At 45.4% G+C, this 13,264-nt stretch overlaps 1 protein-coding gene across 7 annotated transcripts in view; it reads left to right on the forward strand.

The window, feature by feature from the left end:
• The window catches only part of sema5ba (sema domain, seven thrombospondin repeats (type 1 and type 1-like), transmembrane domain (TM) and short cytoplasmic domain, (semaphorin) 5Ba), a 296,903-nt gene that overhangs the window by 204,835 nt on the left and 78,804 nt on the right, over positions 1–13,264 (forward strand). For all 7 annotated transcript variants that reach the window (XM_071341852.1, XM_071341856.1, XM_071341857.1 and 4 more), the window contains 2 exons: positions 788–1,001; positions 8,445–8,730. In XM_071341852.1, the coding sequence (XP_071197953.1) occupies positions 788–1,001; positions 8,445–8,730 (500 nt within the window). The remainder of the gene's footprint in view (positions 1–787; positions 1,002–8,444; positions 8,731–13,264) is intronic.

Here is a 13,264-nt window from a genome sequence, read left to right on the forward strand (position 1 = left end):
TGCTTTGAGAGACTAGCCAAGGATCATATCACCTCCACCATTCCATCCCCTTTCATTGTGTGTATAAGGTAGTTGTTATTCATTGTGTGTTTAAGGTAGTCGTTATAGATATTACTGCATTGTCGGAACTAGAAGCACAAGCATTTTGCTACACTCGCATTAACATCCACTAACCATGGGTATATGATCAATAAAATTTGATTTGATGTAAACTTAACATGATGAACAGGAATGACATTTACTCTCACGGGTGGCCAATAAGCACTAGCTGAAAGCCACGCCCTTAATAAGCCACGGCTCCTGAAAATAACCTAAGGATTACATTAAAAAAGACCCAGCTGCTAGGTCAACCTAGCATGACAGTAAAAAATACCCATCTGATGGTTAAGTTAACCCATGTTTGTGTAATCCCTACGACCCTACTGGCTGGGTCAAAATAACCCAAATTGTTCTGTCCACTATTTAACCAATGCTGGGTTACCAAATAACCCATATTGGGTTGTTTTTAGAGCATCATTTTTATAAAGTGTGGAATGAAGGAGTGGGGGGAAGGAAGGGGGGGATGAAGGGAAGAGAGGGATAGAGTGATAACTGGCAGGAATAGGGGTGGGGGATGATAGAGAGTGAATGGTGAAGGGAGGCATTAAGATAAGGTCGTCTCCAGCTACATGACTGGAATGTAAACATCAAACAGCCATATGGTCTGTGAGAAGATAGTGTGTTGTTACTATCATTTTCTTGCTCTCACACGCTATATCTCTCTCTCTCCTCCCTCCCCCTCGCTCAGGTGGGGAACATGTCCAGCGTGTTGGATCGTGTGAACGGCGTGGCACGGTGCCCGTATGACCCTCGCCATAACTCCACGGCGGTGGTAACGGAGAGTGGTGAGCTGTTCGCCGCCACTGTCATAGACTTTTCGGGTCGCGACCCCGTCATCTACCGGAGCCTAGGAGGCATGCCACCCCTCCGGACTGCCCAGTACAACTCCAAGTGGCTCAACGGTAAATAACGGTTACACAAATCTCGCTGTGTGTGTGCGTTTGTAGTGTGTGTGTGTGTGTGTGTGTGTGTTGACACCACCCGCACTGCCCACCATGTGTTTGTATTAGTTAATTTGGTAAAGTAAATGAAAGTGAATTGCATAGGAGCTAAGATCTTTGTTAGAGGCCCAGTGCTTCCTGATTGTTAATGGCTTGGTGCAGTCTGTTATCAACCATGTTTCTCAGGGACACCATTTCTACTATTTCCTAGTATCCAAGTAAAAAAACATGGTAATTTGACCGCCCCACAAAATAAAGTATGCGATTTGAGTGTAATCCACCTAGGTACGGTATTGTGGACAGTATGAGCTGGTATTGGCTGGTACTATAGAAAAGCTAAGTTAGATAAACCTCCAGCATCAGCCCCAACAGTCCTAGCTAGGTGTCTGTAATCTTTCTGTTGCTGACACCAGGCCTTTTTACTGAATGCACCTCACAAATACATCCTGACTCCAGCAGAAAAAAGACAAACCTTTCCGAAACTGTGATTATTATCTGCAGTGATTCAAACACAGCAACCATATTTAGTTCTAGGCTCCATAGAGTAGGAGGAGAAAAGAGGAGGAGAAAATAGGAGGGAGAAGAAAGGGAGAGAGAGGAAGGGTGAGGGGGTAGAGGTGTGCACTAGAGCCCTGCACGCACGGGCATGAATTTTAAGCTCAAGCCGTGCAAATGCCCACAACGTTCAGGCCCTAACCTACCCAGACTCGATTGCTTCTGCCAAATTTGGGCTTTACCATATTGGGCTTTACAGTCATTTACAAAAATCTATTTAAAATTACCCCCAAAAATTATAAGCGACAAGTAAGGATCTTTCAAAAGCCCGAAATCAGAAATAACTTCCTCTATTAGTAAATCCATTAGCCCCCTGTGTGCAGCTAGCTCAGCTCGCTCTGAGTCTGTGAGTGTCCATGGCGACGACTCCACTTGGACTGCTCTGCTCAATGAAGAGACATGAGAGAGCAGTTAGCTGTTAGCTAATTTTCATCACTATAAACTCTGACAAAACTCAAGGAACATGATTATTTTCTGTGAAATATTCTCCCGTCTTATATTTGACGAGGTTGAAGCATTTCTGACACCATGTTGTGATCTTAGTCAGATATGACTGTACTGTGCAGCAGAGCACGAGCAAATGGCTCAGCTTCAAATTGTTAGTGATCAATGTAGTGATACCCGAGCCCTGAAAAAACAGGCCCTACCCAGCCCTAACCCGGTGTGTTGTGGTCGGGTAGGAGAGCTCTAGTTTAAACTACAGGGGTAGACCAGGAGAGAGGCGAAGAAGGCAGAGAGACTCAGGAGTCAATATATGGTGTAAGAAGGAGAAGGAAGGAGGAGAAAGAGAGGAGAGGAAGGGTGAGGCTACAGTAGTGAGCCAGGCAGAGGAGACTCAGTAGGGAGAAATGGAAGAAGCAGGAGAGGAGGGGGAAGGAGGCCAGGCTACAGTAGTACAGTAGTACAGTAGTAGTAGGCCAGGCAGAGGATAGAAACTCAGTAGTATGTGAGCTGAGCGGAGCTGGAGTAAGGCAAGGAGCAGAGCATGGTACAGAGCAAGGAGCAGAGCATGGAGCAGAGCATGGTACAGAGCAAGGAGCAGAGCAAGGAGCAGAGCATGGAGCAGAGCAAGGTACAGAGCAAGGAGCAGAGCATGGTACAGAGCAAGGAGCAGAGCATGGAGCAGAGCATGGAGCAGAGCATGGAGCAGAGCAAGGTACAGAGCAAGGAGCAGAGCAAGGAGCAGAGCATGGAGCAGAGCATGGAGCAGAGCAAGGAGCAGAGCAAGGAGCAGAGCATGGAGCAGAGCAAGGAGCAGAGCAAGGAGCAGAGCAAGGAGCAGAGCAAGGTACAGAGCATGGAGCAGAGCATGGAGCAGAGCAAGGAGCAGAGCAAGGTACAGAGCATGGAGCAGAGCAAGGTACAGAGCAAGGAGCAGAGCATGGAGCAGAGCATGAAGCAGAGCATGGAGCAGAACAAGGTACAGAGCATGGAGCAGAGCAAGGAGCAGAGCATGGAGCAGAGCATGGAGCAGAGCAAGGAGCAGAGCAAGGAGCAGAGCATGGAGCAGAGCATGGAGCAGAGCATGGAGCAGAGCATGAAGCAGAGCAAGGTACAGAGCATGGAGCAGAGCATGAAGCAGAGCATGAAGCAGAGCATGGAGCAGAGCAAGGAGCAGAGCATGGAGCAGAGCATGGAGCAGAGCATGGAGCAGAGCATGAAGCAGAGCAAGGTACAGAACATGGAGCAGAGCATGGAGCAGAGCATGGAGCAGAGCATGAAGCAGAGCAAGGAGCAGAACATGGAGCAGAGCATGGAGCAGAGCATGGAGCAGAGCAAGGTACAGAGCATGGTACAGAGCATGGTGCAGAGCATGGAGCAGAGCATGGACCAGAGCATGGAGCAGAGCATGCTCAGTTTGACTGGAGCACGGAGCGAGTTTCCCAAAGACTGGAGCATCGGCCTTCTTGCCTGCTACAAGTTTGCTCCTGTAGCGTTCCAAGTAGTGCTCACTTCATGGGCTCAGGGCATTCCTGCCCCGACTGGCACTTGTAGTCTACTTGCATGCTGCTATAGCCCCTTGCTTTAGCTACTGTCATGGAGTTGGCTAAATATTTTCAGAAAAAAACTTGTAAAACTTACAAGTAGTGTGAAGTAGGTAGGGTGAAGTAGTGTGTCCACAACTAAAGAAACATTGTAAAATCTAAAAAGACAAGTATCCCGAAAGCATGATGGTGTACTTACTATGTGCACATGCTAACAGAAAGGAACGAGGTGGGTATTTATAAACAAAAAAATCTGAATTCTTACATTTTCGTTCTATTATCTATACAAAAGGTTATCGTGGATTTTGGCCCAATAGGCCTGGCATATTACCTCTTTCCATTTTGAAAGGGTTATTTTGCTTATAAAGCTTTAGGCCTACCTATCGAAGAAAACAAACAACTCCGCGTCCCTGCCCAGCCTGGCAAGAGTGGCCCGAAGGGTGTTTAGTATCTCCAGTGGCTCTGCGAGCACGTAGAGGGTATTCTCTGCTGCTGCCCTCATCGCATGATCCTGAAGCCACAAACTCTGGCTAAACTCGTCTTTCCGAAAATGAATTCAAAGGCACTGAGCCTAATAAGGCATTTTTCACTTAATTTGTATTTAATTCCAAGTAAGTGCAGCCTATATATGCAATTTATAAACTATAATGATTTAATACAACAAAATGTTTAAAATCTGAGTGCTCAATGTCCCTGCCAGCCTAGCAAATGCTTCACAATGTATTTCTTTGTAGGCTATAGCCTTGAAATAATTGAAATAATATAGCCTAAATAATTTATAATGAATTCACTTAGACTCCCTGTCTGACTCCTGACCTATTTAGAGTGTTTATATGCTGTTTAATATGACATGAAGCCTATTTGAAATGATGAGCGCTTCTTACATTCACCTTTTCCTGTTGTTTATTAAAGTACTTTTCATTCAAATCATATGGTTTGGTTTCAATACTTCAAAACCAAATGGTTGGTCCAGGTAGTCACTAAATAGATGGGTGTTGATTACATTGTGATTTTAATGAATGGAGCGAATTTGGAGCGTTAGAGAGAGGAGCTTTTTTAGCGTGAGTGGTTGGAAAGGACATGGAGCGACTGATCATGAGCGATGGCGGGATTTCAGACCGCTCAACTCCACTCACATGCTCTGTTCAGTAGGGAGAGACAGAGGAAGAAAGGGGCTGAGAGGAAAGGTAGGGGGCAGAAATATACAGGCCAGGCAGAGGAGAGGAGATAGACTCAGGAGGCAGTGAGTGGTATAATTATTCCCCGTGGCAGGGAGAGGGTGAAATTACAGCACGCTGCATGCTTCATGCCACGCAGGGCTATGTGTGTGTGTGGTAGGTGGGCTTTACCACAGGAGGGGGCGAGTGAGGGAGCAAGCGAGGGAGGAAGGAAGGAGAGGAGTGGAGCGGCGAAGAGAGTGCTGTGCTCATCAGCATAATCACAGCTGGTTGCAGATAGACAGACAGACACCACCTTGCCTTTCCATTCCCTCAGCCCTTCTGAAATACACACATCCTCTTGGGGCAAAGCCCACTTTGCTGTACAGACTCTCCTTCCAGAGTCTAGAGCTGGATCGGGCAGGATCAGAGGAGACGGAGTGAGAATTCAAATCTAATTTCTAGTCATGAGCCTAGGCAACACACACAGGCAGGCAATAATCTCTCTCTCTCTCTCTCTCTCTCTCACTCTCGCTCTCTCGCTCTCTCTCTCGCTCTCTCTCTCTCTCTCGCTCTCTCTCTCTCGCTCTCTCTCTCTCGTTCTCTCTCTCTCGTTCTCTCTCTCTCTCTCTCTCTCTCTCTCTCTCTCTCTCTCTCTCTCTCTCTCTCTCTCTCTCCCTCCTCCTCATGTTCAGTCACGTGGCTGTGTGTGAGTTCCACCCCCCGCAGGCCTCAATCAGTCTGTGTGGAGATTGAACAATCTGTTTACTTTCGGCAGGGAAGTGGAAAAATGCTATTTGTTGGATTGACTCCCACAAATGACACGCAGCCTAAACATGGAGTATTAGCTCATTCATATGCCACCTCTGACCGCCACAGGGCTGTGTGTGTGTGTGTGTGTGTGTGTGTGTGTGTGTGTGTGTGTGTGTGTGTGTGTGTGTGTGTGTGTGTGTGTGTGTGTGTGTGTGTGTGTGTGTGTGTGTGTGTGTGTGTGTGTGACAGCCGTGGGGAAGCAGCAGTTAATTTACGCTAATGCCTGTTTCCATAGCTTCTCTTTCCGTGGTAGTTATCTAGGACCCGACAGGAGGTCTGGTGATACAGTACACAGGCATACACACACACACACAAACCCATCATGTACATGGCTGTTAATTGACCTGGAAAACCTAGTCCTCCATTACAAAGTTCCATGCAGAGCAGGTGAGGGATGTGATGGTAGATTTGTCATAATAGTTTTTCAGAAATGGATTACAGGTTTTTACATGGATTACATTACATGTGATTATTCACAGGCAAAGCTATGGGTTCTTACATTGTCTCTTCTCCCATTAAGTTTAGACTAGAGATAATGATGGAACAGTTTGATATAGCAAACTATAGGATAAGAATAATGGGACAGTGGATGAATATTCAGCTGACAAGGGAATGTAAATTGTCAAAGACTCCAGCCACCCAAGTCACAGTCCGTTCTCTCTGCTACCACACGGCAAGCGGCACCGGAGCACCAAGTCTGGGACCAAAATTCTCCTGAACAGCTTCTACCCCAAAGCCATAAGACTGCTGAACAGTTAATTAAACGTCTACCCAGACTTACTGCTTTTCACCCCCTACCTACATTCACATAGTACTTCAATCACCTAACCAAACCTACATTCACATATTACCTCAATCAATCACCTAACCAAACCTACATTCACATATTACCTCAATCAATCAATCAATCACCTAACCAAACCTACATTCACATATTACCTCAATCAATCACCTAACCAAACCTACATTCACATATTACCTCAATTAATCACCCCAACTACCTCGTGCCCCAGTACACTGACTCAGTACCAGTACTCCTTGTATATAGCCCGTATATAGACTTGTTATTGTTATTTTATTGTGCTATTTTATTGTGTTACTATTTTATTTGATCTATTTGTAAATGTATTTACTGTTTAACTACATTGTTGAGAAAGGGCTCGTCAGGAAACACTTCACAGTAAAGTCCACACTTTACCGATTTTACCGAACATTGTGCTAGTTGGTAATCCAGTCAGTCTCAACCATTTCACACATTCCTATTGGCTGTGGCCAGTCACTACCTGCAGTTGGTTTTTATCAGTGTTCTGAAATGGAATTACGAGTCCTGTTATTGCTCCTGATGTCGTTTCCATTCCTGCCGGTTGCTTGCATTCTCCTATAATCTCATTCGCTTAAACGGTAGTGCTGGCCCCTGGGGCATTTACCGTCATGGCTGTTTGCAGGTTAGTATCTCCACTCTCCACTCTCCACTCTCCACTCTGCTCTGAATCCACGCAGTGAGTTCATGTGTTTCTGTGTGCCTGTGTGTGTGCCTGTGTGCCTGTGTGTGTGTGTGTGTGTGTGTGTGTGTGTGTGTGTGTGTGTGTGTGTGTGTGTGTGTGTGTGTGTGTGTGTGTGTGTGTGTGTGTGTGTGTGTGTGTGTGTGTGTGTGTGTGTGTGTGTGTGACATCACTGAGAATTTACGGTCCCAGAGAGAAAGCAGAACTGACAGCCATATTTTGTTGTTTTCACCAGCTCACTGACTCTCTATATATGAGTAATTCTACGTTATAACTCTACCGGAGAGTACGATCCTACTTGTTATCACACCTGGCTTCAAATAGTACTCCAAATCTTTCACAGGCTTTTGCTTGAGCCTGCCTGAAGGTTTTGAACCCAGGTGTGCTGCTAATGTGTTCCGTTGTGGTGTCAAGACTAAACAGTGCCTGTGTTTATAGCAACCGCGACAAGGTTTGAGCGTCCATGTTGCCATATGGCGTTTCTGACCACCAAGTCAAAGTGGAAGGAATGATGAAGTCATGGTCTCTATTGATTTATTTCCCCCCAGTCGAGTGCGTTAGACTCATGTCTTTACCATGTATATCCAGATTGATCAACTGTCCTGGTATTTACAGAGGGAGGAATGAATGTATTGTACATTTTACAGGATGACTATTACTAATGAATGTACAGTATGTCTCACAGGATGAGTAATATCTTTATTATCAACATGACTGTACACGTTTATTCATCAGTATTGGCTACCAGTATAGACTACCATGACATTGAGAATCATCACCTGTGGCTTCATGGAGTCTAATGCTCTCTCTGACTTTGTCTCCCTTTCCCTCTCTGCTTCGTCTCTTCTCCTCTCCTGTTCTCTCCTCCTCTTCCACTCCTCTCTTCCTGTCCTCCCCTTATCTTCCACTCCTCTCTTCCTGTCCTCCCCTTATCTTCCACTCCTCTCTTCCTGTCCTCTCCTCCTCTTCCACTCCTCTCTTCCTGTCCTCTCCTCCTCATCCACTCCTCTCGTCCTGTCCTCCCCTCCTCATCCACTCCTCTCGTCCTGTCCTCCCCTTATCTTCCACTCCTCTCTTCCTGTCCTCTCCTCCTCCTCATCCACTCCTCTCTTACTGTCTTCTCCTCTCTTACTGTCTTCTCCTCTCCTCTTCCACTCATCTCTTCCTGTCCTCTCCTGTCCTTTTCCACTCCTCTCTTACTGTCTTCTCCTCTCCTCTTCCACTCCTCTCTTCCTGTCCTCTCCTCCTCATCCACTCCTCTCGTCCTGTCCTCCCCTTATCTTCCACTCCTCTCGTCCTGTCCTCTCCTCCTCATCCACTCCTCTCTTCCTGCCCTCTCCTCTCCTCTTCCACTCCTCTCTTCCTGTCCTCTCCTCCTCTTCTCTTCTTCAGAACCCCATTTCATCTCAGCGTACGATGTGGGTCTCTTCACCTTTTTCTTTCTGCGTGAGAATGCCGTGGAACACGACTGTGGGAAGACTGTCTACTCACGGGTGGCCCGAGTCTGTAAGAACGACATCGGGGGACGGTTCCTACTGGAGGACACCTGGACCACCTTCATGAAGGCCAGGCTGAACTGCTCGCGCTCAGGAGAGATCCCCTTCTACTATAACGAGCTGCAGAGCACCTTCTATCTGCCTGAACAAGACCTCATCTATGGGATATTCACCACCAACGTGTAAGTGATGAGTGATAGTCTTTCTAGGCAAGACACAAACACACGCCCAGGTAAACACATATACACAGCAAATTCACCAGTGTTAAAAAACAAACGAAATGAACAATGAAATTGTTAAATCAACACTGAAAGGGTTGAGTCTGTGGACCCATGTAGAGAATGGAACAGTGTTAAATTAACACACTCATTGGTTTAAAACCTTTTTCAAATATTTCCCAGAGTGCCTTGCCTTCGAGAGTTACCACCCATGACTGTATTTGTTAGTGACAGAGATGTGATTGTTGCATTCATCCATTTTCAGTCCTATGGACTTCACCAACTCCCAGGAGGCAGTAGGCTACTTTCTATCACTGTACCAGTACAGGACAGAGAAGGTGCGAGTACTTTCCAACTGTTTGTGTGTATCCCTCCCTCTTTCCCATCCTTTGTCTCAGTCCCTGTCTGTCTCTCAGTCCCCCAGTTCCTCCCTAAAACTCTTCCCCCCGTAGGGAGATATGGTAATGCAATCACAGGAAACACTGTCTCTATCTGTCTGTGTTAAATTGAACATGGTCAAACAACTCCCAGGAGTTTGAACTGTAAAACAGAACAGAGGGAGTGAGTGAGAGGGAGAGGAGAGAGAGAGGGAGAGAGGGAGGGAGGGAGAGAGAGAGGCAGGGGGAGAGGAGAGGCAGGGGAGGGAGAGGGAGATATATATATGCTGTTCTCCATCTGCCTTTGCTGGAGATCTGCTCTTTTAAATAGGTCATTCAGTAGCAGACAGGGTTTACATTCATTCTCTCGTCAGAGTAGTGATCTTAAGACCCCAGAGCTGAGGTGTTTTATTAACTGTAGACCTTACTGGTATCCCTCCCTCCCTCCCTCCCTCCCTCCCTCCCTCCCTCCCTCCCTCCCTCCCTCCCTCCCTCCCTCCCTCCCTCCCTCCCTCCCTCCCTCTGTCAGGGCTGCTGAGTGGGGCTTTGCTGTTTCTCACATTGAAATGGGGCTGTCACTTGCTAATGATAATAATCCAGGTGATTTCTCTGCTTTACACATTCCATTCCAATGGCTTTCTCCATATGTAGTAAACTTTGTGAATGAGCAGCTGGATGCTGCTGCAGGTGTGTATCATATATGAAGCTGATTGGCTTCTGATTTGACATGTCTCCTGGGTAACCTGTTAACCATGGTGTCCTGGCGTGGTGTAATGTGTGTGTGCAGCCATCTGAAGCGTGACCCATATTTTTGGCTGACTTTCCATATTTTTTCCTTATAAGTGTACTTCTTTCATCACCTCAATATAATAATGTCAAATGCACCTTGAAATGAGCTCTAAATTCCGTGGAGCATATTGGATATGCCTAGAATAAGATGTACCTATAGGATCGGTCAGATCATTCGTTTTTACAGTAAGAAAAGTATTATTTTACCAAAAATACTACTTACAGGCAGCTTGTTTATACCATGTACACACAACAGTAACCTTTTGTACTGTATTGCAACATTGCTGCTGCTGTTTTATTGCTACCTGACTGTCTCCTGAAAGTGACTGTTTCAGAACATAGCACTGTAGCTCACGTATTGCATTGAAATGCAGTAAAAAATTGTTATGGATAATCCTAGCCATAGTTCAATTTCTGCTCCTTCCCTGCCTGCCGTACGGTAAAGGGGATTCTGAGTGTACTTTTAGTTTTTTGTTCGATGCAGCTATTCACTGAGGTTGAAACACATTGGACCGGTCTAAATGCTAGAGGCGTTACTACAGACCCGGGTTCATTCCCGGGCTGTGCCACAACTTAATTCAACGTTTTTGCTTACCGTTTCACAGACATCTATATCTTTATGAAGAAAACTAAATGTAGGCTATGAGGATTATATGGTTATATTCGTAGCTACATCCATCGTAACAAGAAATGTCAAGACATTGTATTTTTCCCCAACTGCTATGACTGATTGGTGGTGTAGTATGCTAAGACAGTTGGCTCATATTTGTGAGTTCTAATACCACATTGGGCAGATATATAGAGATGTAGATTTTCAAATCCTTTATTTACATTATTTATCCCCTGCCACACACTTCTAATTCTGAAAAGTGAAAGCATGCCTGTGAGAGGGGACGCCCTGGTAGTAGTTGTAGGTTTTTATACAGTACCCAAGACCAATCTGTGAGTTCATTTGACCATTGGAAAAAGAGCTACTATGTAAATACTGCAATGCGGGTTGGATTGAATTGAGCCCCGAATCTTAATTTTTTAAGGTGATGATTGCGCTTCTCTTCCCAACACAATAGCGCAATAAATGTGTCCAATTTTCAACAACAAAAAATGTGCGCCCCTGTGGGGGATTAGAATTTAAACCGCAAGTGGCAATAGATGTCAGAAACTCTGCGTTTTACCACTGTGAGCTAAATGTCCCCCAAAATGAATATTTATGAGCAATTCCCCCCACAACTTAAAGTATAGTGTAGAGAATCATTGTACCACCTAAACTGCTGTGAAATATATATTTATATTTTCAGCTGTTTGAAGCTGGTGTACAAAACCGAAAGTAAAAGATGCAAAAACAAAACTTAAGAAAGGGAAGCATAGAAATAATGCACATAGAACAGATCTACAGCTTCTTATACTTGATTTCAATGAGAATGACAGATCTGTAACTTACATTACTATGTGCATTTGGTCAAGTCGCCCAAAAAGTTACATATTGCTGCTTTATTGCGTCCCAAATCACACCTATTTTCTATATAGTGTACGACTTGTGTGTGTGTGCACTACATGGGGAATAGTGTTCCATATGGAATGCACACTTCATGTATTTTTACAGTGTATTTGTTGTGATGTGATGTGATGATGTGACATGTGATGTGATGTGCACAGACTGAATTAGCTCCATATACCCTGCTTAGACTGGAGCCTGCCAAAGATAGGCAGAGCACATCTGTTGCTGTATTCTGTGGTGGAAGTGTGTGTGTGTGTGTGTGTGTGTGTGTGCATGTGTATGTGTATGCGTACGTGCATGCGTATATGCGTGCCTTCATTAGCGCGCGCGCGCGTGTGTGTGTGTGTGTGTGTGTGTGTGTTTGTGTGTGTGTGTGTGTGTGTGTGTGTGTGTGTGTGTGTGTGTGTGTGTGTGTGTGTGTGTGTGTTAGAAAGTATTTTGGGATGCAAGTGTCTCTATGGCACACATACAGTGCAGTATATATGGGCCATCTGGTGTGATGATGAGCACCATCCATGCTAGACTCCTCTCTATGATTCATCATCATAGAAGCCTTCACCACTCATATGCACTGAACTGCAGTAAGCAGGTGCAGCGGCAGGCACTTTATGTGTCCCAAATGGCTTCATGTTCCTTTAATAGCACACTACTGACCAGGGCCAATAGGGGTTTGCCATTCGGGACAAAGCCTGTGTCACTTTAAAAAAAAAAAAATATTTCACCTTTATTTAACCAGGTAGGCAAGTTGAGAACAAGTTCTCATTTACAATTGCGACCTGGCCAAGATAAAGCAAAGCAGTTCGACAAATACAGCAACACAGAGTTACACATGGAGTAAAACAAACATACAGTCAATAATACAGTAGAAAAATAAGTCTATATACAATGTGAGCAAATGAGGTGAGATAAGGGAGGTAAAGGCAAAAAAAGGCCATGGTGGCGAAGTAAATACAATATAGCAAGTAAAACACTGGAATGGTAGATTTGCAGTGGAAGAATGTGCAAAGTAGAGATAGAAATAATGGGGTGCAAAGGAGCAAAATAAATAAATACAGTAGGGGGAGAGGTAGTTGTTTGGGCTAAATTATAGATGGGCTATGTACAGGTGCAGTAATCTGTGAGCTGCTCTGACAGCTGGTGCTTAAAGCTAGTGAGGGAGATAAGTGTTTCCAGTGTCAGAGATTTTTGTAGTTCATTCCAGTCATTGGCAGCAGAGAACTGGAAGGAGAGGCGGCCCAGGAAGAATTGGTTTTGGGGGTGACCAGAGAGATATAGTACCTGCTGGAGCGTGTGCTACAGGTGGGTGCTGCTATGGTGACCAGTGAGCTGAGATAAGGGGGGACTTTACCTAGCAGGGTCTTGTAGATGACCTGGAGCCAGTGGGTTTGGCGACGAGTATGAAGCGAGGGCCAGCCAACGAGAGCGTACAGGTCGCAGTGGTGGGTAGTATATAGGGCTTTGGTGACAAAACGGATGGCACTGTGATAGACTGCATCCAATTTATTGAGTAGGGTATTGGAGGCTATTTTGTAAATGACATCGCCGAAGTTGAGGATCGGTAGGATGGTCAGTTTTACAAGGGTATGTTTGGCAGCATGAGAGAAGGATGCTTTGTTGCGAAATAGGAAGCCAATTCTAGATTTAACTTTGGATTGGAGATGTTTGATGTGAGTCTGGAAGGACAGTTTACAGTCTAACCAGACACCTAGGTATTTGCAGTTGTCCACATATTCTAAGTCAGAACCGTCCAGAGTAGTGATGCTGGACGGATGGGTAGGTGTGGGCAGCGATCGGTTGACGAGCATGCATTTTGTTTTGTTTGCATTTAAGAGCAGTT

The sequence above is a fragment of the Salvelinus alpinus genome, chromosome 14 (genome assembly GCF_045679555.1).
Source record: "Salvelinus alpinus chromosome 14, SLU_Salpinus.1, whole genome shotgun sequence".
Classification (NCBI taxonomy): domain Eukaryota; kingdom Metazoa; phylum Chordata; class Actinopteri; order Salmoniformes; family Salmonidae; genus Salvelinus; species Salvelinus alpinus.